General features: G+C 46.6%; 4 protein-coding genes and 1 long non-coding RNA gene across 12 annotated transcripts; 4 read left to right on the forward strand and 1 right to left on the reverse strand.

Annotated features, from left to right (window-relative positions):
- Positions 1-2,320: 2,320 nt before the first annotated feature.
- Positions 2,321-4,532, forward strand: LOC136540488 (ras-related protein Rab11D-like). The gene is made up of 2 exons (XM_066532498.1): positions 2,321-2,665; positions 3,912-4,532. The coding sequence occupies exons 1-2, from the start codon at positions 2,451-2,453 to the stop codon at positions 4,348-4,350; spliced, it is 654 nt and encodes a 217-aa protein (XP_066388595.1). The 5' UTR covers positions 2,321-2,450; the 3' UTR covers positions 4,351-4,532.
- A 1,482-nt stretch (positions 4,533-6,014) lies between these two features.
- Positions 6,015-11,813, forward strand: LOC136540489 (protein HEADING DATE 3B-like). 8 transcript variants are annotated; one of them, XR_010779970.1, is made up of 6 exons: positions 8,842-9,374; positions 9,810-9,848; positions 9,947-10,037; positions 10,260-10,445; positions 10,604-10,887; positions 11,353-11,805. XR_010779970.1 is itself a non-coding variant. In XM_066532499.1 (5 exons), exons 1-3 carry the CDS (start codon positions 6,354-6,356, stop codon positions 10,274-10,276), a joined length of 318 nt encoding a protein of 105 aa, XP_066388596.1. In that variant the 5' UTR covers positions 6,015-6,353; the 3' UTR covers positions 10,277-10,445; positions 10,604-10,887; positions 11,353-11,813. The 8 variants fall into 8 exon arrangements, 1 of the variants encoding a protein (XP_066388596.1); XM_066532499.1 differs by lacking the exons at positions 8,842-9,374; positions 9,810-9,848 and adding an exon at positions 6,015-6,563 and having other exon boundaries at positions 11,353-11,813; XR_010779967.1 differs by having other exon boundaries at positions 9,810-10,037; positions 11,353-11,808.
- A 295-nt stretch (positions 11,814-12,108) lies between these two features.
- Positions 12,109-15,163, forward strand: LOC136540490 (2-carboxy-1,4-naphthoquinone phytyltransferase, chloroplastic-like). The gene is made up of 10 exons (XM_066532500.1): positions 12,109-12,477; positions 12,692-12,795; positions 12,938-13,009; positions 13,118-13,256; positions 13,468-13,583; positions 13,679-13,778; positions 13,904-13,942; positions 14,056-14,166; positions 14,265-14,330; positions 14,418-15,163. Exons 1-10 carry the CDS (start codon positions 12,253-12,255, stop codon positions 14,526-14,528), a joined length of 1,083 nt encoding a protein of 360 aa, XP_066388597.1. The 5' UTR covers positions 12,109-12,252; the 3' UTR covers positions 14,529-15,163.
- A 1,823-nt stretch (positions 15,164-16,986) lies between these two features.
- LOC136540491 (vegetative cell wall protein gp1-like) lies at positions 16,987-18,737 on the reverse strand. The gene has a single exon (XM_066532501.1). It carries the CDS (start codon positions 18,667-18,669, stop codon positions 17,917-17,919), a length of 753 nt encoding a protein of 250 aa, XP_066388598.1. The 5' UTR covers positions 18,670-18,737; the 3' UTR covers positions 16,987-17,916.
- A 1,625-nt stretch (positions 18,738-20,362) lies between these two features.
- LOC136540493 (uncharacterized) lies at positions 20,363-23,101 on the forward strand. The gene is made up of 3 exons (XR_010779973.1): positions 20,363-20,744; positions 21,932-21,996; positions 22,122-23,101. It is a non-coding gene; the product is annotated as an uncharacterized lncRNA (long non-coding RNA).
- The last annotated feature ends 204 nt before the right edge of the window (positions 23,102-23,305 follow it).

The following is a 23,305-nucleotide window of genomic DNA, read 5'->3' on the forward strand; positions in this document are numbered from 1 at the left end:
ATTTGTTACTCTGTTTGATTGTTATATTTGTCACTGTGGTTTTGTATGCAATCCTGCTGAAATGCTGTCAAAATTTGCTATTGAACATGCTGTTACATGGATTTTTGTTACTGTTCATTTTTTCGGTTCTATCCGGAACCGAACCGATACCAAACTTGGTTGGTTCCATGTTTTTTGAAGAACCAATCGGTACTGGTTTTCTGAGAACCGAACTTCTTCAAAAATCGAAGAACCGATCAGTTCGGTTCGGTAGAACCGAACGCCCAGGGCTACTCACACGTTCACGTCCTACTCAGTTCCGACTTGAAGACCGAATCCACGTGTCCACGTCCGATACAAAATCCTCAGAGCTCACGCGTCCACATCAATTACTGAGGTTCAATTCAAATATTTTTAACCCGGTGCAACGCAGGAGCATATGTCTAGTACCAAAGAAAAAAATCTGAAAAAAATCGTGAACACGCAGCAAACTAAAAAAAAACAATCGTGAACGCCCAACAAACATTAATTAACAAAGAAAAAAAAACAGATCGTGAACGTGCAGCAAACATAAAAAAATCGTGAACGTGCAGCAGACATTAAAAAAAAGAAAAAAAAGAAAAAATCCGACCTGCCGGATTCGAACCAACAGCGAAAGTTACATGAAAGAATCATTTTGGTAAACGCTTTTTCATCCTCAAGAATGGCTTGGTGCACCTTGTATCCAACTGAGCTAAGGGCTTGTTTGTTTGGGCTTCCTCGGGACTCTTGGACTTTCAAAAGGTCAAAGGCTCCCGAAAGCCGAAAACCAAAAGCTAGGCTTCTAGCTTACCAGAGTTGTTTTGCTTTTGAAAAATCCAAAAGCTAGTAGTCTAAAGGTAGCCAAAAGCTCCAACAAAGAGGATCAAAGGTTTAGAATGACTTGGTGCTTATATTACCCGAAAGAGGAACCGAAAAAGAATTCACAAAAGCTTTGTGATGGCCTCAGTAAAAAGAAAAAACAGGGCCTCAAGCTGCCCAGCAAATACCCATGATTGGTCATTTGTAGTTGTAGGTTGCAGTCTTGGGCTTTTTCACGGTTGCCATTCCACCCCGTCTACCAAACAATAGAAGCTCCCCTCAAAAATAAATAAAAAAAAAACAATAGAAGCTTTGCTCGAAAAAGGAAAACAAACAAACAAAAGGAAGTCGCCAAAAGACCTTCCCGGTACCGGCAAAGGCCACAGGCACCAACGCAGGTAAAGAGTCGCAATTCTTCTGTGGTCTCGCCATGGACTTCCAATGGTAGCGTGTTGTCCACTCCCAGGGCCACTATGGGTTTCCTTGCTCTTTAGTTTTTGCCGAAAGCTGCCTGCACATGGATTGAAATTTTAAAGAAATAAAGCCGCAATCCGGGTCCAAAGAATCATTACGGCAGGTTACGATCAGCTTCAGTCTCTATTCCTGCACGACTGCCTGTGCTTTGTATTATTTGCTCTTGCAAGGTGCTAGTTTTTTCTTTCTCTTGCATCCACACGTCACACACGCATGAAAAAGTTTCACTAGCATTGGGTAGAAGTAGAAATAGAATGGTACTACTAGTTTGGTGAGACTAGAAAAAAAAGAAAGTCAGGGATACTTTCGTCAAGACCGACCGATGTCGTCTCGCCTGCTCTCAAAAATGAGACGCCATTATAAAAGATCGTAATCCCTGTGTGTTTTTGAAAAAATTCAGCGGTCTTCAGTGTTACTATTTCAACTTTTTCGTGTCTTCCATGCCACTTCCGTCAGTTTGGGCCAAACGCCATCGAACTGCAGGTGTGAAAAGACGAAAATACCCTTAAGTTCAAATATGTTGTTAATTTTTTTTTAGCATCTTAACGACTTCAAATGAAAAAACTCAAAACTAGAAAGTTATAGATCTCGTCGAGATCTATAATTTTCATATAAATTTTTTTTATTTAATTTCGCAAAAAAAATAATATGATTTTTCTAAGATATATTAATCATATCAAATCATATTTTTTTACAAAATTAAATGAAAATAATTTTTATATGAAAATTATAGATCTCGACGAGATCTACAACTTTCTAGTTTTGAGTTTTTTCATTTGAAGTCGTTAAGATGTTCAAAAAAAATTAATAACATATTTGAACTTAAGGGTATTTTCGTCTTTTTCACACCTGCAGTTTGACGGCGTTAGAGTCAAACTGACGGAAGTGGCATGGAGTACACGAAAAAGTTAAAGTAGTGAAGCTAAAGACCGCTGAATTTTTCTAGAAACACACAGAAGATTACGATCTTTTATAATGACACGCAGTAAAAGTCTCTTCAAAAATCATACAACCACCAACTAAAAAAGCGCACGCGCACACGCATCCCCGCAGTCCACTTCCACTAGCGCAGCTGCCTCTTCTCTCCTTCGCGAGCCCCGAAGGTAGCCGGAGCAGAGAGCGCCACTAGCTAGCCAGCCCGCCACCGGCACCGACGCATGGCGGGGGCCGGGGACAAGGTGGACTATGTCTTCAAGGTGGTGCTGATCGGCGACTCGGCGGTGGGCAAGTCGCAGATCCTAGCCCGCTTCGCCCGCAACGAGTTCAGCCTCGACTCCAAGGCCACCATCGGCGTCGAGTTCCAGACCCGCACCCTCGTCATCGACCACAGGAGCGTCAAGGCCCAGATCTGGGACACCGCCGGCCAGGAGAGGTACCAGCAACTACCGCATCCGTCCGCCTCGCCGCTCTGCTCCCGATCCTATCCGCTGCTTTACTCACTGGTCGTCTCTTGCGCAAATCATGCTCCTCGATCCGTTCCTCTTGCGCATTTTAGATCTCTGTGGACTGTAGCGGTAGCTGAAACGTTGAGCGCAATGGTGGATCTCTACTTGTGAAATGTTTGCTTTTTTTGCGCGTTCACACCTACCTTACCAGCACAGGACAATGTGCTGCTAGGTGATTAGATCTGGCAACTCTTCTTTGCTTATGGTGCAGTGCTTTTACTCAAGTCATGCGCATGCTTCAGTTAGTCTTTAACTGTTGAGGCAGGACGAATGCAATCATTTTTGTTGGCTTCTACTTGCTCTGTAGTTTTAGAAACCGTGATTTGAGGAAGTAAACTGTGCTGTGGTTAGTAGTGGTGGTGGTGGTTCTGAATTGACAGAAGTTGTTTGACAGGGAGCTTGAGCAAATGGGAACAATATTATTCGCTTGAACTACCCGGACTTTTCAGCGAACGAACGGTACTTTCCTCTCCCAACAAATCGGCGTAAGCCAAATTTCAGCAAAACGAACAGGGCCTGCTCATCTGCTGTCCGATACTGGACGTTCTTTAATGCACAATTGACAACACCTTTACACAATGAACAGGCCTGCTAGACGTACTATGAAATGCTATGCAATAATTTAAAACCTTTGAAAAAAAATTGTTTGTTGGAGACCTCTATGATGGGAGGCCTACCATGTTGGTTGGATTTTAGCTGCATTGCTTCTGCACTATGTCATGGTTCCTCGCTTGGTCACAAACTCTTGTCAGCTGTCAGCATGTCATTACTCCTTTTTGAGCAAATATGCCTTACTAGCTTGAGCCTGCAAGACATGCTCACGTCCTGTTAATAGAACTGGAAGAATTTCGTAGGAGTAGAATACAAACATCAATTTGTCATTATCTTCTTCAGTCAACAAAATTCTTTACTCTTGACAAGAAAACTTACAATGTGCATGATTCACACTCTCGAAGTACTCTGCATATTACAATCATCACTTGCTTTAGACTTGTTCATGATATTATAGTGTTTGAAGCATTCCGATTAGCGGAGTGCTGACCCATGGAAATTCGTATCCGTGGCCTTAGAGCATGACATCTTTAGGCGTCGTGACTTTTTGTGCCTGCTTTCCATCACTTTTTTTTCATGAACTTCTCATGCTGAGTTGCTGGCTACACCCAACTACTACAGGTACAGAGCTGTGACAAGCGCTTATTACAGAGGTGCACTGGGAGCTTTGCTGGTCTATGACATCACTAGACGCCAGAGCTTTGATCATATACCCCGCTGGCTTGATGAACTCCGAGCCCATGCTGACAAGAACATTGTGATAATGCTGGTTGGCAACAAGAGTGATCTCGAGGAGCAGCGAGCCGTGAGCACTGAAGATGCCAAGGAGTTTGCCGAGAAGGAGAATCTCTTCTTCCTGGAGACCTCTGCGCTCCAGGCAACAAACGTAGAGAGTGCTTTTCAAACTGTCTTGACAGAGATCTTCAAAATTCACAGCAAGAAGAACATGGTGTCGGAGCCAAAGAGCAATGGAGCTGCCCCAGCAATGCCAGGGACGAAGGTCCTTGTCCCAGGTCCGGCCCAGGAAATCCCAAAGAGCAAGTGCTGCAGTTCCATGTGATGCTTCTGCGTTTGGTGCTGGGTGTGTTCAAAATATTCACTCAATATTTGTTTTGGTTGTAAACCCCCTGCTGAAATGCTTGGATTTTGGCGGGATTGTGTTGGAACACTGGTGTATTTTAGATATTTGTCACAATTGTGGCACGAGGGAAGGATGTGCTGATGTATTGGTTGGTTCTCTAATTGATATGTTTTATCCCTGGTGCAAATATCTGTAGCACTGATTGTTTTCGAGATACCAGTTGTGAATCTGCCGTGTCCTCAAGAATCCAGTCACCTAACCTGCTAGTTTGCAATAATATTTGATCTCTGGAGCTATAAACGGTAAAAGATAGAATGTGATGCACAGGTCTATCAGCTCAGCTAGGCAGGGGTGGAAATCCAAAAAATGAAGGCAAAGATAAAATGTGATGCACCGGTCTATCAGGTAGGAGAAAATAAATATGAGAAAAGATAGATCTATCAGCTCAGTAGTAGAAAAAATCCATAAAATGTGCTGGCACGGACTGATATCTGCTCAGCAGGGCAAAAAAAATCCAATGATAGAGAAAAATACTGGGAAAGACAACAAAGAAACAAATGACAAAAAAGATGGTGGTCTGTTTTAGTAGGAGACTGGGCCTGAAACGGGCCGATGATGCTGCGGCCTGTTATCCTCCCACCGTTGGAAGCGGGCAGTGATCGCTGCTCTGTGAAGCCAGCCTCACGCCGTTCCTGCCACTTTAGGTCCAGGGAGGCCCAGAGCTTTCGCCCAAGCCTCCGCTGGCCACAACCAACTTGGAACGGGCAGGCCACACAGGCACACCACAGACCCAGGACCAGACCCCGCACCAAACATCCACACCACCTTGATGCCCCCACTTGGGTTACAAGCCCACGCAACTGAACTCGGCGAGCGTGGGCTAAGAAGACAGCAATTTAAGCTGGTGCTGCGCAGCTTAGAGTGGCGATGTGGTACTAAACAGAGGAACAAGCGGCTGCTACACTGGCCTCCTTTCAGACTTTTTTTTGGCTTCTTTCTTGAGCAAAACTTGTCGATGCAACCGGTGAGGCAGTGACTGCATGGATGATTTAGACTCAAGTCACTCAACGATGCGCAGTTCTTTTTACCAACAGTTGGTGTTTTAAAGTCTTGATGACAAATTGACAATTCCTACTTGTTAGAGAAGTCTTCATTCATAGAATGGTATTTTCTTAGAAAAAGGGGGAAAATGCAGCTGACACTTTCCCATGATTACCGATGCGACACTGGTACGAAAGAGGCTCTGGTTTTGAAAGAGCACAGGGGACAGCGTAACATTGAATGAATCAAGTGAAATGCATCAGGTTTCCTCGAGGGGGGATTAGGGAGGAGGATTACAGCGCCCAGCAAGTCCAACGGCCCGCTGCCAGTTTTGTTCTCAAGAGCGGTGCGCCCACGGCCCATCCATCCAAAACGCCAAGAGCAGATTTGCTGTCCCGCAGAGACCACGTCGGCAACTCGGCATCGCTGCCCTTGGTCCCAGCAGCCGCAGAACACACGCGGTTCAGCGTCCACGAAGAAGCGAACGGCGGCCGCGCGGCTCAAGTAGACGGACGGACACGGGACCCGTCCCCCGGGATATCTAACTATTTGCCACTCTTGCGGTGGCTGCCTCTCCGTTTACCAATTTTATCGTACCAATTACAAAATTACCCGAGAAAATAGTATCCAGACTAATATTTTGCCATTTTCGCTGACGTGTCATGCCATATCAGCGCGCCAGCGTGGAAGTTAACGCTTCCGTCTCCGCTGACCAACGGCGCCATGGCCTTTCAGTTCCACTTCCACCAGCAGCCGCCATGGCCGCCGAGGCAGCAGCTGAGTGCCTGCACCCGGGCCTCCCTCGTTGCCGGCCCTGACACTGGAACGTGGTGGCTGAAACGAAGCTGCCGCTAAGGATTCGGGGGATCTTTTGCTGCGCCACGACCACGAGCTGGCTGCTTGACTGATACGGCTTGCTCCTCCTGGCTCCTGGGCTCGGCATGACGAGGGGAGGCGGCAAGGAGGAGCTGGGGAAGGTGATGGGCCCGCTGTTCCCGCGGCTCCACGTCAGCCACGCAGGCAAGGGCGGCGGCCCGCGGGCTCCGCCAAGGAACAAGATGGCGCTCTACGAGCAGCTCACCGTGCCGTCCAATCGCTTCAGCTCCCGCGCCTCGGGGGCCAGCCTCGTGCCCTCCACGTCGGCTGCCCAGGTGAGCCCGCTCGCTGTTTGCTCTGCTTTCAGGATCGAGTTTCCCGTCGCGCCAACGCAGAATTCGTCTCTTCAGTTCAACCCCCGTTCTCCCTGTGTTGTTTGTTGCTGAGTTTACCCCGTGCCAAACTAAGGCAAACCTCTGTCTCTGTGCTTGCATTTGCATGTTTAGAGGGGAAAAAGTCCCAGAGGGGTGACTCTGCTGCTACCAACTTTCCTATTTTTTCCTGCTGTTGCCCAAGCTGCTAAGTGAGCTTCCGTTTTTGTTGCTTCTTGGCAACTACTGTACTTCTTTCAAACATTGAAAATTAATTACTGACATGCATCCTAACAACTTTTCTGTGAGCGCAATTACCGAACCTGCAAACCCATAGTAGTATATATGTTGGCCTAGCACACGGGCATGTGATCTGTATGTCCACAACTAATTCCTTTGGGGCGCCATCTGCAAACAAGCTTTTGGATCGAGGACGCTCACTCAGTATTCTAGATATTTTTTTGCTAATTATGTGTGACAAAACTTGGTAGGAAGTTTCTAGTTTTCTAGTACATAAATAGAAAGGATCACAAGCTAAGAGAGGATATGGTCAAGAATCAGTTCAAAAAGCTAGAGGGCCAGCGCATGACACATTTATTTGCAGGTTCATTTGTTAGGATCCTCAGCGTGTATGTTGTACAGATGAGCAACTATCCCATGTTCTGCGAGTTTGTAGGACAGGAAAACTATTCCAGAGTACAAACATGTGAGGATCACCCACAGGAAAGCTGAATCAATGGAAAAAGTCCAAGCTGTAGATACTTGATCTGTGCACCCCTGTCACCATGTTGTTTACTGCTCAGTTGTCCTCATGGAAATTTGGCCAAGTTGTGTGCAGCTGCATACTTGCATAGTTACCAGTAAGATGGTGTGATTTTAGGAGCTAGGGTACTGTGACCATCAGAGGTAACTGAAAGGCTGGTGGAAGTGGAACTGAAAGGCAGTGGGGACTGACGGGAGCTGCTAGCGCCGTTTAGCTGGGCAGACGGGGACGTCAAGTTTCACGCTGGTGTGCTGATATGGCATGACACGTCAGCGAAAATGGCAAAATATTAGTCTGGTTACTGTTTTGTCGGGTAATTTTGTAATTGGCACGATAAAATTGACAAACGGAGAGGGAGCCACCGTAAGAGTGGCAAATAGTTAGATGTCCCCCGCCCCCCACTGCCCCAGACGCCGGCGCGGCGCCAAAGCCAAACGACCGAGGGGACCACTGTTGCGTCCCCCTGTTCTCGCGAGAAACTCACGGGTCTGTCTGGCTGTCTCGACGCGGCGGTATTTTTCTGGCGTTTTCCGATGAGTGCCCAGCCTGTGCGGCTGTGTGAACAACAACTGAACAAAGCTGCGCGACAGCAGGTCCGCATGGCGGCATGGGTGAAAATGGCGCTGGTGTCGCACCATGTCAGTGTCAGTGCGGCGCCGGTGGATACACACGGCAGACATGGCCTGGACGCCATTAGTACGCCGTAGCGCCGCCGTGTAGGCGTAACACATAATTGCACTGCACGTGCTGATTGCATATGAATATGCGATCGACTGCCGCGGCGTCGCCCTCTAAAATCGACCACCTACCGTCGAGGCCCCGTTTTCCATTTAGACCAGAGGTTTCTCGAAGGAATTTCACGGGATTGCATTCCTCTATTCTACTTGCACACGCGCGCGCGCGCGCACACACACGCGACACATCATTATACAGCGTTGCTCCGGCACTTGCCGTAATAGTAGGTGGCACGTGGCGGATAATAAAAAGTACTTCCATGCGTCGTAGCCGGCGCTGGACATTGGGCAACTGTGGTGCTCACTGGAGCTGTAGCCAGGGATTATAGAGGGAGCCTGCCAAAAACAATCAACGATAGTGACACCCACACTCAATGATCACGGAATCGCCTATGTGCAGGGCTGGGTATTAAGCTAGGTCGACTCGTTATGGTTCAGCTCGTTATCAAGCTGGTTTGGCTTGGCTCGTTATACTAACGAGCTAAAGCTCGGCTCAGCTCGCTCGCTTGGTAGCTTGAGCTGACTCATTTGACTCGCTAGTTAACTTAAAATTTTTTCTTTACGTTGAGGTTATTCATATAGCAAAAGATAGAGGCGACTACTGATTTGAGACAAGCAAAATAAATAAGAAGACGGATGATTTGATGCTGGTTTGAAAAAATCTATATCTCTATTTCTTCTCTGCACCTAAAATGACCCAAAGGTCATCATCTAATTAGCAACTAATCGCTTCACTCCGCTCGTAATCGCCCGCCAAACCTTCCTCCCTTCGCGCGAGAAGCCCGCAGAAGTGCAGGACCGTCACAGCCCACGATCCTCCCCGATCTTCTCCACGGGCGCTCGCACAACCGCACCCCACCCCCACACAACCCATCCGCCTCCCCGCGCCTCTCCCCCGATCCGCCTCCCCGCGGCCCTCCGCCGCCGCCTCCGTTGCTCTGCGCCATCGCGCCGCGGCCACGGTTCTGCCGCTGTGAGAGCTGTTATTATCAAATTTTTTGCAAGGAGGCGTGGGCGACACGGGCGCGGATCCTCGCCACGGCAGCGGCGCTCGGCCCCCACAGTTTGTGCCTTGCCGCGCGGCCACGCCGTCCCCGCGGAACCAGCACACACTGACGAGCACCGCCCGCCGGTGGCCGCGACCTGCCCGATGTCCAGCTCGCCTAATCTGATGAGGGCCATCTCGCCTGGATCTCCCTCGCCGCTCGGACGTGCCCCCACCTTTCCGTCAAGCAGCATCGCCAGGTGCGGTTGTGGTTGTGGACTGCCCTCATCAAGGTGAGGTAAAATGTGAATCCTATCGAAACGATAAATTAGGATGCTCGTCATGTCTGTAGTGTTAGCGTTAGATTTTCTACTAGGGGAGAAATCAGTATTACGGTTTGTTCTGAAGTGCTTCAATGTTGAAAGAAACTCATGCAAAGAGAACCGCAAACCAGGGCTTAGAGTTGACACACGAGCGAGAAGAACAAAAGCTGTTTCAGAAGCGTTGGACTGAAGCAGGTTTAGTTCATCAAAATAGTTCTGTAGGTCCAAGTCTAAGGCTATGATAATTGGCACACTAAAAGTATTATCTGATTGTTACAAAAGAACCACCTTTCTAAATTCTACAGGACCTGCAGTCTAATTATATAATTGTTTGTGTGCACCAAACAATCATAGTCTAAATAGTATTTATGAATTCTATTTGAATGAGCTCTGATCTGAATTTAGGGTATCCGTAAACAAGGCAACAATTACCAATTTATTGATGTAAGTGATTAATTTCTGCAGTTTTTTATGGTCCCACTCTGCCATTCCAATAGAGTGATGAATTATTTATGCTGTTACTTCTTTATAAACCTTCGCAGATATTAGTCAGCTCAACCTACCAAGGGCCACATCATTTTCTTTTCGTGATGACAAGGATGATATATGCTGGTGAACTTTGGATGCATTCAGGTATGCCATCCCAGTAGTATGTACCAATATGTGTACTTCTACCTCTCATTACCAGATTAAGCAACACATCAGAGGTTCTCGTGGCTGCTATTGCCGCCAATGAGTTATTAGGCTATAAATTTTGCACAACACACAGTGGATTCTTGACAATATTTAAGCTAACTAAATATTGCGAAGTGCTGGAGGCCATTGATTTGAGCTAATTAATGTAGCATCTTTCAGGGGGAGAGTTTCTATAATCCTTATAATTCCTCAAGTGAAGTGCTGGAGGAATTGAATAACAAAGGCTTGATCAAGGAGAATGAGGGTGTCTGAGTTATATTTATTCAAGGTCATCCAATCCCTTTGATAGTGGTGAAGATTGAATAGCGGCTTCAACTATGCCTCAACAGACCTAGCTGCTCTTTGGTAAGTGCTTGTGCCTTTTTTTTAGACGAAGTGTTTGTGTTTTTCAGGTTCATTCAGTTGTTCTCTATTGAAGCAAACAGAGTGTATTTGTGCAATTGATGCATCTACTTCTCTTATGTAACTTCATCTACTAATGGCGCCTCTGCTTATCCGAGAAGATGAGTTTCAGCGGTAGCGTCAGGGCGTGTCTTTGTTGTCCAAAGTCGCCGTTATGCCGATAGTCTCAATTGGGAGAGCCAAGGCATGCTGGCCAACATCGATGCGGGCTGCTGCGGAGAGCGATGGGCAAGAAGTCGGACGGGTCATTGGTGTGCAAGGTTCTCTTTGCACCGTTCCACACCGTCCTCGCCAACCTGCAGGAGGTCTTCCTCGGCACCAAGCTCCTCATGCTCTTGCCCACCTATCGCTCGCCATTGCCACCCAGTGCGTGCACTTCAACCAGGTACGTACCCGGGTACCCCAAACCCCTCGGTTGCTGTCAGCCATCTTCCTGTTTTGTCTCTCTTCTCTTGCTGTTTTTCAATCGCCGATTATCAGTAGGACACGTTGTTGCATGCCGGCTTCGGATAGAGTGGGTGCGAGCAAGGACTCCATGCTAGAAATAGCTATTCTACTGGAGTCGATTTTATGCCACAAAACATCTAAATTAGACTCCATGCTAGAAATAGCTATTCTACTGGAGTTGCTCTAACAGGGGATATAAAGTTCCTTAAACCAAATTATCTGGTTCTACTGCTAGTGAGCTCTCAGTTTATCTGGACAATAACAATGTCACTACATCCGAGGACAATTTTGATTTATTTCTCTAGTGACTCGACCACAAACTAACCTATTCAATCATATCTATAATGGCTAGAGATATTATGTTTGTTCCTGTTTTTACTGTCTTTTCGGAATCATGTTTCAGCTTGACAGAAGAATAATAGAAGAGCGGCGACGTCACCTGTTGTCTGAAACTGTGGAGATGTTGGCCTACATAAATGATTGCAAGTTGGGAGAAAGAAGATTACAACATGTGTTGACAACCAAGAGTTGGAGGTCTCCTTCAAGAATCTATACCTTGATAAAGATGCAGATGGGGCTGCTGGTTCATCTGGGGCTGGCGCTGGTATATCTAGGGCCGCCGGTAATTAGTGTTGAGAGAGGAGAGAGTGCTCTGCTAATCTGTTATCTCTATTTTGTATCTGTCATTTGTGACTGTAACTTGAGATCTTTGAACAATGATGGAAGACTTAATTAAGAGCCGTGCTGCACTCTTTTTTCGTTTTAAGGTTTTTCACAAGGGTGAGTTTTACCTAAAAGATTTGAATGAGGCAGCATTGCACAAATAGCTTTTTTAAATTCTCCTCTATGGTTCTGTTTCTTATTTTGTTGGATTTGAGATTGTCTAAGTTTTTAACCTAGAAGTTAGAACAGTAGTGTTTTAATAGATTGTGCCTTTGTTTGAGTTGTGACTTGTGAAATTTGCTAAGTGTTTGGTTAGCGACTCTTTTTGAGGAATTTTGAGGTTACCGGACTGTGGACTGACACGACACGTAATTTGACCGTGCTCAACGAGCCGACACGGCACGAATTACGGCCTATAGTGCCGTGCTTGGGCCGAAGGCGGCACGAGGCGCGGCCGCGTGCCGTGCCGGCCCGTAGGTATACAGATGGCATGATCCCCACCCGCCCTTATCCTCTTATCCATGGAGGCCCAGCGAACGCACCTTCGCCGCTCCCAGCCGCCGGCGCCCGCCACGCGCTCGACAAAGTGCCGCGCGCCTAAACTCTCCCGGGCTCTCACTCCTAGCGGCCGCCGCGGCTGATGCCGCTCGCCGGCATTGCCCTCGCGCCTCTCCTTGTCTCGCCCCTCGCGCCTTCCCCTCGCCGTAGCAGCGTTGCCACTGCCGCCGCGAGAAAGCCGCGAGCTCGGTGCTCGGCTACAGCCGCTTCCGGTGGAGCCGGGGAGGCCGGTGAGCTGTCGCGGGCGGCGCTACTATGGAGGGCGGCGAAGCTACCCATCTACTCCGTGGCGCTAGTGCCACTCACCGTGAGTTGTTGCAAGCCCAGGCGGCCAGGCCTCGTTAATGCGACGTACTGGCAGCCAGAGCACAATTTTTTTGTGACCCTTTTCTCTTTGCAATTCAGAACTCGATGCCTCAAGTTGTTTCAGAATTTGGATTGTTGTGACAAAATACTTTGTTTTGCAATTTTTTTGGATGCCTTGCCCTTTTTACACATTTCGTATTTGTGTATGGTTGCAGGTCGGGAGCGCTTCTGCTTATCATCATGCGGGCTTATTCTTTACCAAGCGCTATTTTGTTCTCCTGACAGCAGCAGTCCTCGTGATCACTTGGCTCAATCTCAGGTAAAATTGATTTTTAAAATGGAAAATCGTTGTCAACGTAATGTCAATTTATTGAATAGGGTCTTATCGCGTGGATTATTTAGTTGAAAAAACGTAGAACAGAGATTTTAGAAGTCAAATCCTTTGTTTGACTTCACTGCAGCAATGATGTTTATGACTCGGATACTGGGGCTGATAAGAACAAGAAAGAATCTGTTGTCAGCATTACTGGCAGGTATTGCACTCTTGTTTCATAGAACTAATAACATTGTAACTGGCTGGCAACTGGCATGGTTGGTTTTAGAAGTGAAACATGATGTTATGTTGTAATCTGATTATGCAGTCGAGCAATGACACAAAATGCTGCGAACATTTCCCTTTTCCTCGGCTTTGCAGGGCTATTTTGGGCCTTTGCAGAAGCCAAGGATATCAGATTTATTTTATTGGTGATGTGTGCAATCTTCTGTGGTTATGTTTACCAGGTAGTATTATCTTCACTCCCTTTTTCAAGGAACTAGTGTAGTATATCTTAATGGTCTGTATCATTGGTTAGACCATATGTACTTGGCTGTTTGTATTGACTTTGAATCCTTGTACACATAATAGTATTTAAGCCATAAGTCATGTTCAAGTAGCTAGAGTAATATTTCTCGTTCTTTAATTTCATTCTTTTGACTTTGTGCATTTCCTCAGTGTCCTCCATTCCGATTAAGTTATCAAGGACTAGGTGAGCCGTTGTGTTTTGCTGCATTTGGTCCATTGGCAACCACAGCTTTTTACTTCTCAAACAGCAGCATAAATATTTCGAGGTAACCATGGATTATTGCTGTACATCTTAATTGAAGACCATTGTTTCACTTGCAACTGAACCTAAATAGTTTTTTAAAATATTGTGATATGCCAGCGGAACGACACTTCTCCCTCTCACCAAAACAGTTATAGCTTCATCTATTCTTGTTGGGCTGACGACTACTATGATACTCTTCTGCAGCCATTTCCATCAGGTATAACTCTAGCTGACAATATAGTGTCCAATGTATAATCTTTTCCCCAAGTAGTCCAGTGTAGTACTACTTTGTTTTCTTTTGAGAAAAATTCTTATAAGCAGATACACCCTTTTATTCTGTAGATTGATGGGGACCTTGCCGTTGGAAAGATGTCTCCACTGGTATTCCTTCTACCTTAAAACCAAGTTCAAATTTCCTTTACCAATTTTGACTTCGCACCCATAACTTTTTTTTTATTATAACACGGGTTTTGTGTACCTGAATCTGCCAACAGGTAAGAATTGGCACTCAAGCAGGATCGCGGATAGTGTCCATTGGGATTCTCACGCTTTACGTTCTCTTGGCTGCATTTGGCATATGCAGATCTCTCCCACCAGCTTGCATTGTGAGCTACTTTCAACCGATCGTACTGCTCCATGTAAAAAAAAAATAGTGATCTTGAATTGCAGTTCTTGGCTCAACCATTGCTACGATAATTTTCAGGTCCTCTGTGCCCTCACTCTGCCCATGGGCAAATTGGTTGTGGACTATGTGCTGAAAAATCACGAGGTAAGTCGCTCTTCTCCCTTGCGTTTTCTCTGGAAAAAATGAAGATGCGATTTTGCGCTGATTCGGTTTGAGATCACACGCCTTCAGGACAACACAAAGATATTCATGGCGAAGTACTACTGCGTGCGCTTGCACGCGCTGTTTGGGATGGCACTAGCTTCGGGTTTGGTCTTGGCCCGTAATGGTATATTAGCCTGACAGTGACAGATAGATAGGCGGCATTGAAATCCAGGAGAGGATCCAGAGCAGTAGAGCAACTTGCAGTTTCAGATTCAGTGAACGCACAGCCTTCAATTGCGTTATGAACTAACTTCTGATTCGACAACCGTCAGAACGATGAGAATGGGTGCAGTACTGAACAGCAGCGGTTTTGCCAAGAAACGGAAGAGAGAACTCAGATGCACACCGGCCCGTATTGGCAAGTTGCTCGAGTTGAATGAAGAGGTTCAGACGTTCTGTGCTCGAGTTCATTAGCTTCAGCATCCGGTTTTTGCCCAAGGAGCACGCCATGTACGCTTTGACCGGCTCGGGCTTGCTCGTGCACGGTCAGACTGCCGTTGCGCCGGGGGATCCCAGTATGAATTGAATTCCAAGCGAGGACGAGTCATGTACAGTACAGGCATTACTTCTCTGCACAAACGTACCGACTGATCATACAGATTTTGGGAGATTTCATTCACACCGTTGAGTTTCACATTTTGCCTTCCTTTTGGTTTTAGTGATTAGCCAGCTAGCGTTAACTGCTTGTAATTGCAACGTCCTGTATGTTTCCATCTGTCTGTCCAGATGCTACTGACAACGCTACAACAACTGCTGCTGCAAAGTGTTCCCCATACTGGTCAATCCTTACACTGACACACAGTCAAGGCCACGCTCACACAACGTGATGCGCAGGAACCGCACAACCCGGCCCAAATCCAACCTGGATAGCGTTGGCATAAACAACCAGAGCAGCTGGAAAAACACGTTGAAAGTGAAATGCTACTAATAATATATATATATTCGGCTGGTATTAAAGCCGGTTAAAGCTGTTTTGTTGTGAGAAAAAAATACTATAGATTCTAGCTGATAAGTTGGCTGTTTTGCTGTGAGAGAAAAATACAATGCATTCAAACGATAAAAATGCACCAGTGAAATCAAATATTTTCGCTATGTTTGTTTGGCAGTCAACGAACAATATTTTTTTCTCATAATAAATCAGTCAATAGTACTTAGTTTACAGGAAGAGAGCAACCACTGGCGTCTTCTCATCACATCACTTTCCAAATTGGACTTCGTAGTAACTGTTATCCTATCATATCATCCATATTTGACAGAAATGGACATCTGTGCTTCTCAGCTCCCGCTTTTCAATCAACTTGGTTCACAGTAACATTCTCCTTAGTGGAGCACCTCGCGTCGACACCACCCAATTGACCGGAAACTCAACAATTATGGAAAGGCATATCCCAGAGAGTGATTTAAAGCTTGTAAGTAAAAATATGCTCGTCCCACATTCATCGATCGGCCAAAGATACACCTTTGTTCCAACGTCGACAGCTTCAGGAATCAGGGAGGTTAAAAATAAAAACAGTGGAAAACAGAGAATTTTTTGCTCTTGCCAGTCATCGAGTAGAGAAAAATGAGTTAACACCTGCTTACCAAGCAGTCGGTACTTTCAGGATCCAACCATGCATATTTGGTTAACACGGCTGTATGGTTAGTTCCATAGTAACGCAAACATAAATAATATTAGTTCAATCTTATCTCCCACCGGCAACGTCTCCAGCTTTAAATCATTTACGGCCATGTTTGCTTGTCTTATAATTCATACTTTTTAGGTTGTTTTTTCAGTCGGGACATTATTTTTTCTCTCACAACAAATCAGTCGGAACAATGTTTTGGCTTATTTTTTCAGCGAGGCAAACGGGGCCTACACAAATGTAAAGAATAACGTCCGCATCTTTAAATCATTTACACAAATGTGAAGAAAATTAGTTCAATCGTATCTCCCACAGGTAACGTCCGCAGCTTCAAATCATTTACACAAATGTGAAGAAAATTAGTTCAATCGTATCTCCGGTAACGTCCGCAACTTTAAATCATTTACGTTTGCATTACCACAGGTAGAACCAAACAGCTGATTAGCTCAATCACAAAAGATTGCAACACCTGATCCTAGCCCACGTCGTGTGGCGGCCATGTTTGGTTTAGACCTGGAAAGGCTACCTGGCCTAGACAACAATCCCACCCTGTTCGCTTTGATCATATATGTGGCTTATAAGCTGGCTAATGCTATTTTGTTGTGAGAGAAAAACACTATATCATAGCTGATAAATATGGTCTTGCCTAATGGTTGGATGTTGTTGCCTAGGCCAGACAGGTCTGAAGGACACCAACCAAACAAGCATAAGGGACATGTATGCTTTAACCCCATGCAAAAAACTGCCTTGCCTTGCGCCGGTCTCTCTCAGGCGTGTGATTTTGGTCGCCTCGGTTTAGGATGCATGTTTGGCCCTAATTGCCCCAAAGAAGTTCAGGAGAGTTCAATGCCCAGCATAAAAATGGCTACAATAAGCCTATTCGCTTGGTCGTATTTGGCTTATAAGCCATGACTTATCAGCCAACGAACGGTATTTTTCTCTCACACCAAACCAACCAACAGTACTTTCAGCCATGGCTTATAAGACAAACGAGCCAAAACGAACAGAAAGCCAAAACGAACAGAAGGAATACTCATGAATCATGGTAGTCAAATAGTACTACAGCCCATGATTAACAAGAGAGAGCAGAGCCAAACGGCGATGTGTCACCAAACATGCTTTGTATAATTCATTCATGTGACCATAATTAGATGAGCCATCGTACACCACAAAACAAACGAGGTCCGTGTCACACAAGAAACAAAGGGCTTGTTCGGCTGACATTAAAACCGACTGCAGCTGTTTTGTTAGGTGAGAAAAACAGCTGATAAGTTCAAGCGAAGCCTAAAGCTTAATTGCAATTGTCTACCGAACAAAATCTAATGCGAACAAGGATCCAAATATCCATCACAGAACAAAGACCAGGTCTACATATCGAATCGACGAATCGCATGCACAGGCACAAGAAACCAGATTGGGCTAGTCCCAATCCTTTTGACCTCACAAGTCACAAGCAAGAACATTGTAGTTCAAATGAGTTTACTTTTTACTGCAAATGTAGCCAAGCAAGAGTAGACGGGTCCCACCGAAGATAAAAACTACTACTTACTATATCATCATCCTAAAGAAGTTTTGGATATGAGATTCTGCCATACATATTGCTTGCATAAGCTTTGTTAAAAAAAAAAATTAGCCAAACATGAGCGATCCATATTGGTTGCCAACCAAACGCCGCATGTCCCATATACACCAACAAAATATCAAGGCAGTTGGAGCACGCTACTAGGAGAAAAAAGAAAGAATTTTTGAGCTAAAGGTTTTTGAGACAGAGATGGAGCTAACAGAATGTGAAGGTATTGCTTGCTGCTTCCTCCTTTGGTCGCCGACCGCCGCCTCGCCAGATCTCTCCTACACCAGCTGTATCTACACATCGGCGGCGACGCAACGGTGGTGGGGTTCCTGCGTCACGGGTCGCGGACGCGGGGACTGGTGGCCGGCATGGGCACGCCGGGCGACGGCGGCGTCCGTGGCGAGGGCAGGCAGCCGAAGCCGAGCGGCGACGTGGGCACGTGGATCGGCGAGGGCATCCCGCGGAGGCGGCGCATGTAGGCGGAGATGGGCGACTCCGCGGTCATGCAGACGGCCGGGAGCGGCGGGAGCGGGGAGAGCGCCGGAGGTGCCGGCGGCAGGATGGGCGGCGGGCGCGGCGGGGCCAGCGGCGGCGGGCGGATGCGGTGGAGGCGGGAGGGTATCGCCGTCGGCGGCGGAGGCGCCATGATGTGAGGCGGAGGAGGAGGAGGAGGCGACGTCGCCATGATGGGAGGCGGGGGTGGTGGCGCCATGAGCGGGGCGCTGGTGGGGGCGGGGGCGGCCGCGGGCTGCGGCGGCAGGAGGTGGGACGGCGAGCCGGTGAGCTTCTGCACGACGTCGCGGAAGTTGGACTTGTCGATGTTGTATACCGGGGGCTGGGGAGGCGGGTGGTCGGCAGGGAAGGAGGGGGCCTGCGTCGGCGGGAGCGGTGGGGGTGGCCGGGGAGCCGGCGGCGGCGGGGAAGGCGCTCTCATGGTGGAAGCGGGAGCCGGAGCAGGAGCGGGAGAGGTGGAGGACGACTGCTTGAAGATCTTGTAGGAGGCCTTGTTGAGGGACTTGAGCGAGGAGGAGGCGGAGGAGGGAGGCGGCGGCGGCGGCTGTGGGAGGTTGGACTTGTCCATGACCATGGCGGAAGAGGGGGGAGAGTGTTGGGGGGAACTGGTGGGAGATTGGGACTTGGGGAGTGAGAGGGGGGAGTAGGGAAAGGATGGACGCTGAGCTTTGGATAGGCGGGCGACAGGCTCTCCTCTTCTGGGGCAAACCGCCCCGAAACAGGCGCAGTGGGCGGCAGTGCGGTGGTGTGGCTGCCTCTGCATGCTCGGCGCTTCAGCCGCTCACTCAGGCTCAGGCGCTCAGCTAGTCAGCTCTCCTTCCTTCCGCTGCACTGCACATTTCGGCGCAGCATTTCGAATGTGGACTGCAGTTTCGCGAGCTTTCTAACTGTACTCGGATTTTCTTCATATACTTACCGAGGACCTAAAAAAACATTTTTTACTCGGATTTCGTCACTTCTTTCGTGCCATAAGATTAGCACCAGAATTTGTGGCGTTCATCGGTGTTCAGGCCATTTTTTCTGGCGGAAACGGAAGTAGCCAGATTGGCCATGGCCCCCGGAAACAATCACTGCCGCAACAAGAGACTGTACGGCACCAACACCACACGCAATCCACAGGCCGCTAGGGGCGTGGACCACACACGCACCATCGATACCAGTTGTCTTATGAGTTATTTTTTCAACGAATAAATAATATTTTTCTCTCCTAACAAATTAACGAATATATTTTTCATTTCATATTATCAGCCAAACAAACGCGACCCTACCGCTAAAAAGCAGTCGAAGGAGAAGGAGCAGCAAGCCCGGCCCCGTTCGGCTGGCAGAATCTTGGCTGAAACTGGCTGATTGTGTGAGAGAGAAACACTGTTTGGCTGAATGGATGAATAGTGCCGTGTGAGGGCCAGCCGGCTGGCTGGTTTCTTAAGACCAGCGAACAGCCCCGTAATCTACTCCTACTCTACTCCTGGGATTAGACAAACCCAAGCAGCCAAGCTGCTGAGCCTACCACTGCCAAAGTGGGCATGGCACGGAGGCAAGCGCGATGAAAAGATGTGCTCGATCAGGATTCAGGAAGGGGACGCGAGGCGTAAAGACAAGTCCCGAGAGATTACGAGGGCCATTAGCGGAGCCGCAATCGCGCTGTTTTGTTTATAATGCTCCAATCGCTTTCCAGCTTTTAAATTACGATTACGATACGACAGCACGCACGGGAAGCTGCTTTGACCGAAAGGGTGTCTTTGACCGGGCCGGGGGCAGAATCGTCTCTTCAGATGGGGCCAGCTAGCTGGAGCTCGTACTGGAGCAGTAGCACGCAAAGGATATCTCTCGTCTCGTTCTCGGTGTTTTCTTTATTCCCCTCAGTGCGGGGTAGGAAAAAAAAATGAAAAAGACTTTGGGAAGATGGGATACGGTGGTTTCATCTTATCGTCGCCACGCTACTATTGGGTTTCGGAAATCTAGCTTTATTAGTGCAGATAAGGCACCGGTTTCTGAATTTGCTCTTCTGACTTTATATTGTTGTGGTATACTAGCATATCGTTAACTCCTCAAGGATGTGTTTTGAGCTACACAGTGTCTTCAGTTCATGAAGAAGATCCCAAGGGCTACGCTGAAATTTGGCTTATACCGATGTTTAGGTTGAGATGTGGTGAGAGAAAAATATTATTACACTGAATAAGCTCAAGTGGACAAGGGGTTAAAATTTGAGGAATCTCGTTTGTTTTTAAGTTCATCTCTACTCCTAAAAAGACAGAACTGGACCCGTTCTCCAAACCGTGGTGAAGCCGCATCGAAATTTGTGCCACACCCCGCCGCCTCCCCTTCCCCTTCCCCTTCCCCGCACGGCCGCACAACCCACCCCAATCTCCTCCCGCACGACCGCACGCACGAGCCACTCCGCCCAGTCACCGCGCCCCCCGCACTCGTCCGGTCTCGGCGCGCCCCCTCCGCTCCTCTCCGCTCCCGTCCCGCTGCAAGGCCGCGCCGCCGACGCCGTGCTCCCTGCCACGCTGCCGACACCGTGTTCCCTGCGCCGTCTTCGCCCAGCCCCGCCCACCCCTGCTTCGCTGCGGAAGAAGAGGGCAGCAGCCCGTAGCATGACCCAGGAGAAGGAGCATCTCCATGCGGCTGTGCAACATCTAGGGTTAGGTTCGAGCCCCTTGCCAACGGCATCCCACATTACCCTTCAGTTGCCAGTAACCCTACATCTCACCCCTCCCCTAACTTGCAATTTGCATTTATGTTATCGGTGCCATTGTGTCAGGATCCCAGCGTAATCGTGACAAACTGATAAGAATTTGATGCAAATTGCAGCTAGAGTTCTAAGTTGGGCAAGTTGGGAAGTGAGAGAGATGAAGTCGGGAGAGAAGGAGACAGAGAATTCCTTCTGCTTCCTTTCTAATTCCTCCTGCTTGCTTTCTAATTCCTCCTGCTTGAGGATCTTTAGGTCGTCTGTAAATTCATAGAAGGTCGTGTGTAAATTCAAGAACAAAGATGTCGATCCTCTATTCACAACAAGGCCAGATTAGATGGTTGTACAAAGACGGCTTGTCTGTAATAATGGACTGTCCAGGCCGAAGCTTCCATTGATGCTAGCAAATTTGTTTTTTGTTTTACTTTGGGATTTCTTTAGTTCATACATGTGATGTTCATGGCAGCAGGAGCATGATTTGCTGGCCATAGAGCTTGATATGACTGTACAGAGTCGCTTCTTACAATTTTAGTATTTCTCTGCTGATGAAATAGGCATGCCATCCTGCTCTGCATCAATAGAGGTTGTGGGGATTTAGAATCACAGCACCCTAAGACATCATGGTTTGAGTAATTACAGCGTGCATGTTTACTTAAGAAAAAATTGGATTGTGGAATCCATTATTTGAGTTTTCCAGTGCTGTTCCCTATGATGTCCAGGGCAGAAAATTTGTTCTGGAAGTATAGGCTTGAGCACTATGTGCTATTTATCTGAATAAGCTTACTGTAATGGGCTGACAATGTATAAGATTACAACACAAATACATTATTTTCTATTCTGTTTAAAAAGGCTTGTTATTATTTGAAAAAGAAAACAACGATCTCATTAACTTAGTTGTGGGACTTAAGCAATTTCAGGCTGACCTAACTTATAGGAATTCCATTTTATTCCATTAAGTTGGAAGTCGATGTGGTGTAGTTTTGACAGACTTTATTTGCTCCATTTTAGGATTTTGTTAATATTTTTTCTTATGTACTGAAGAAGGAAAATGCATCAATCATTTTTTTTGAGACATCTTTGAGTTCTACTCGTAGAAGCAACAAATGAGTCTGATCCTGAATCTCTTCTCTTTGATGTCTTTCAGCATCCTTGTTTATGAAGAACGTGAAAGGGAATCCTCATGGAAGCCATCTCTAGATTGGTTCTGAGGTATGTTAAATCACTTTGTTCTTTTGCTTCTTTTGTTGCTTGTGGAGTAGAGCACAAGAAGCAGATTAGTTTATTTTTTGAAGCAGCAAAGGCATCTTTACAAACGTAAATTTATTCCTACACAGGTTATAGTATTATTCAGATAACTACTCGTATGTAAGATTCACTCTCTTTGGATCGATTGTGCTGCCCTTTGTTGTGGTAATGATCGCTGATATTGGGAGTAAAATCTCAGGTTTGAGATCTCTTTCAAGTCAGACTAATCATGGCAGTTAGCTTGACTTTGTGATTCATGCGGTGTGGTCTTGTGTGTAGAGTCAATCACAAAATAGTCTGACTTGATCTGAAACAGTTAGTTGCATTTCGTTTGTCGATGCAAGCCTTAGAGATTTGCTGGATTTACTTTTTTAAGCAGCACCTGTTGGCGTTCTGCAGATGAATTTGCTATTAGATGCATTCATCTTTTAGCAACCATTGGCAATCTGAAACTTCCTCCTTGATTCACATAATTTGATATGCTGAATTTCGACAGGGCTAATATGTCTGGCATTTGCTGCTGAGCCTCAACAACCTTAGTTAACCATTGTTATACTATCATCTCTTCTGTGTCAGGTTTATTTAATTTTGTTTATGTAAGAATTAATGAATCAGTGTGGTTATATATAAAGTGGCTTTAGCAGTGACTACTAATAATCATCAGGGCTTTTTTTCGACAAGAACATCATCAGGGCTACTTTATGGGGGATATTGCAGTCAACTCTTTTGGACAAGAACAGGGCTACTTTTGATCTTAATATATATAGAAGTTAAGTTCTCACCAAGTTCTAGCAAATTATTGTGCTTAATACACCCTCTGTAGTCTGGATGATTATTGTTTAATTATGCAGTCAAGTATAATCTATAAGTTTTGTTATAATCAAACATGTTGTGAGTTCAGATTGGGCTTAGCTTGTGCAGGGTGTAGACATCATCATTTTGGTTGGAAAACTTAAAATAATCTCATGAAACAATTGTGAGGTCTTATATGGCAGCAGTTCAACCTTGTCGTTCGCTAGCATTCTTTTGCTTTAAAACTATTTGTTTCAATTATTTTGGAAAAGAAAGAATTGCCTAACCTCTGCCAACTGTCTTTTGCAACACCAAAAGTCGGTTGGATAAATTTTTGAGAAGATGTCTGCAGTTTAACATTTCTGCAACACCAAAACTTGGCTGGAGACATTTTTGAGAAGAAGTGTATGGCAACGATTTAGATTCTTCTGCAATTGACTTGCTCCCGTATGCAGCTTCTTCTGCCACCAAACAAGCCTAA

This window comes from Miscanthus floridulus, chromosome 2 (genome assembly GCF_019320115.1).
Source record: "Miscanthus floridulus cultivar M001 chromosome 2, ASM1932011v1, whole genome shotgun sequence".
Classification (NCBI taxonomy): Eukaryota; Viridiplantae; Streptophyta; class Magnoliopsida; order Poales; family Poaceae; genus Miscanthus; species Miscanthus floridulus.

Coding starts and splice junctions, on each gene's coding strand:
- LOC136540488 (XM_066532498.1), top strand. CDS start 2,451: ATGGCGGGGGCCGGGGACAAGGTGGACTATGTCTTCAAGGTGGTGCTG. Junction 2,666..3,911: donor GACACCGCCGGCCAGGAGAG/GTACCAGCAACT, acceptor CAACTACTACAG/GTACAGAGCTGTGACAAGCG.
- LOC136540489 (XM_066532499.1), top strand. CDS start 6,354: ATGACGAGGGGAGGCGGCAAGGAGGAGCTGGGGAAGGTGATGGGCCCG. Junction 6,564..9,946: donor CCTCCACGTCGGCTGCCCAG/GTGAGCCCGCTC, acceptor AAACCTTCGCAG/ATATTAGTCAGCTCAACCTA.
- LOC136540490 (XM_066532500.1), top strand. CDS start 12,253: ATGCCGCTCGCCGGCATTGCCCTCGCGCCTCTCCTTGTCTCGCCCCTC. Junction 12,796..12,937: donor ATCACTTGGCTCAATCTCAG/GTAAAATTGATT, acceptor ACTTCACTGCAG/CAATGATGTTTATGACTCGG. Junction 14,331..14,417: donor ATGTGCTGAAAAATCACGAG/GTAAGTCGCTCT, acceptor ACACGCCTTCAG/GACAACACAAAGATATTCAT.
- LOC136540491 (XM_066532501.1), bottom strand. CDS start 18,669: ATGGTCATGGACAAGTCCAACCTCCCACAGCCGCCGCCGCCGCCTCCC.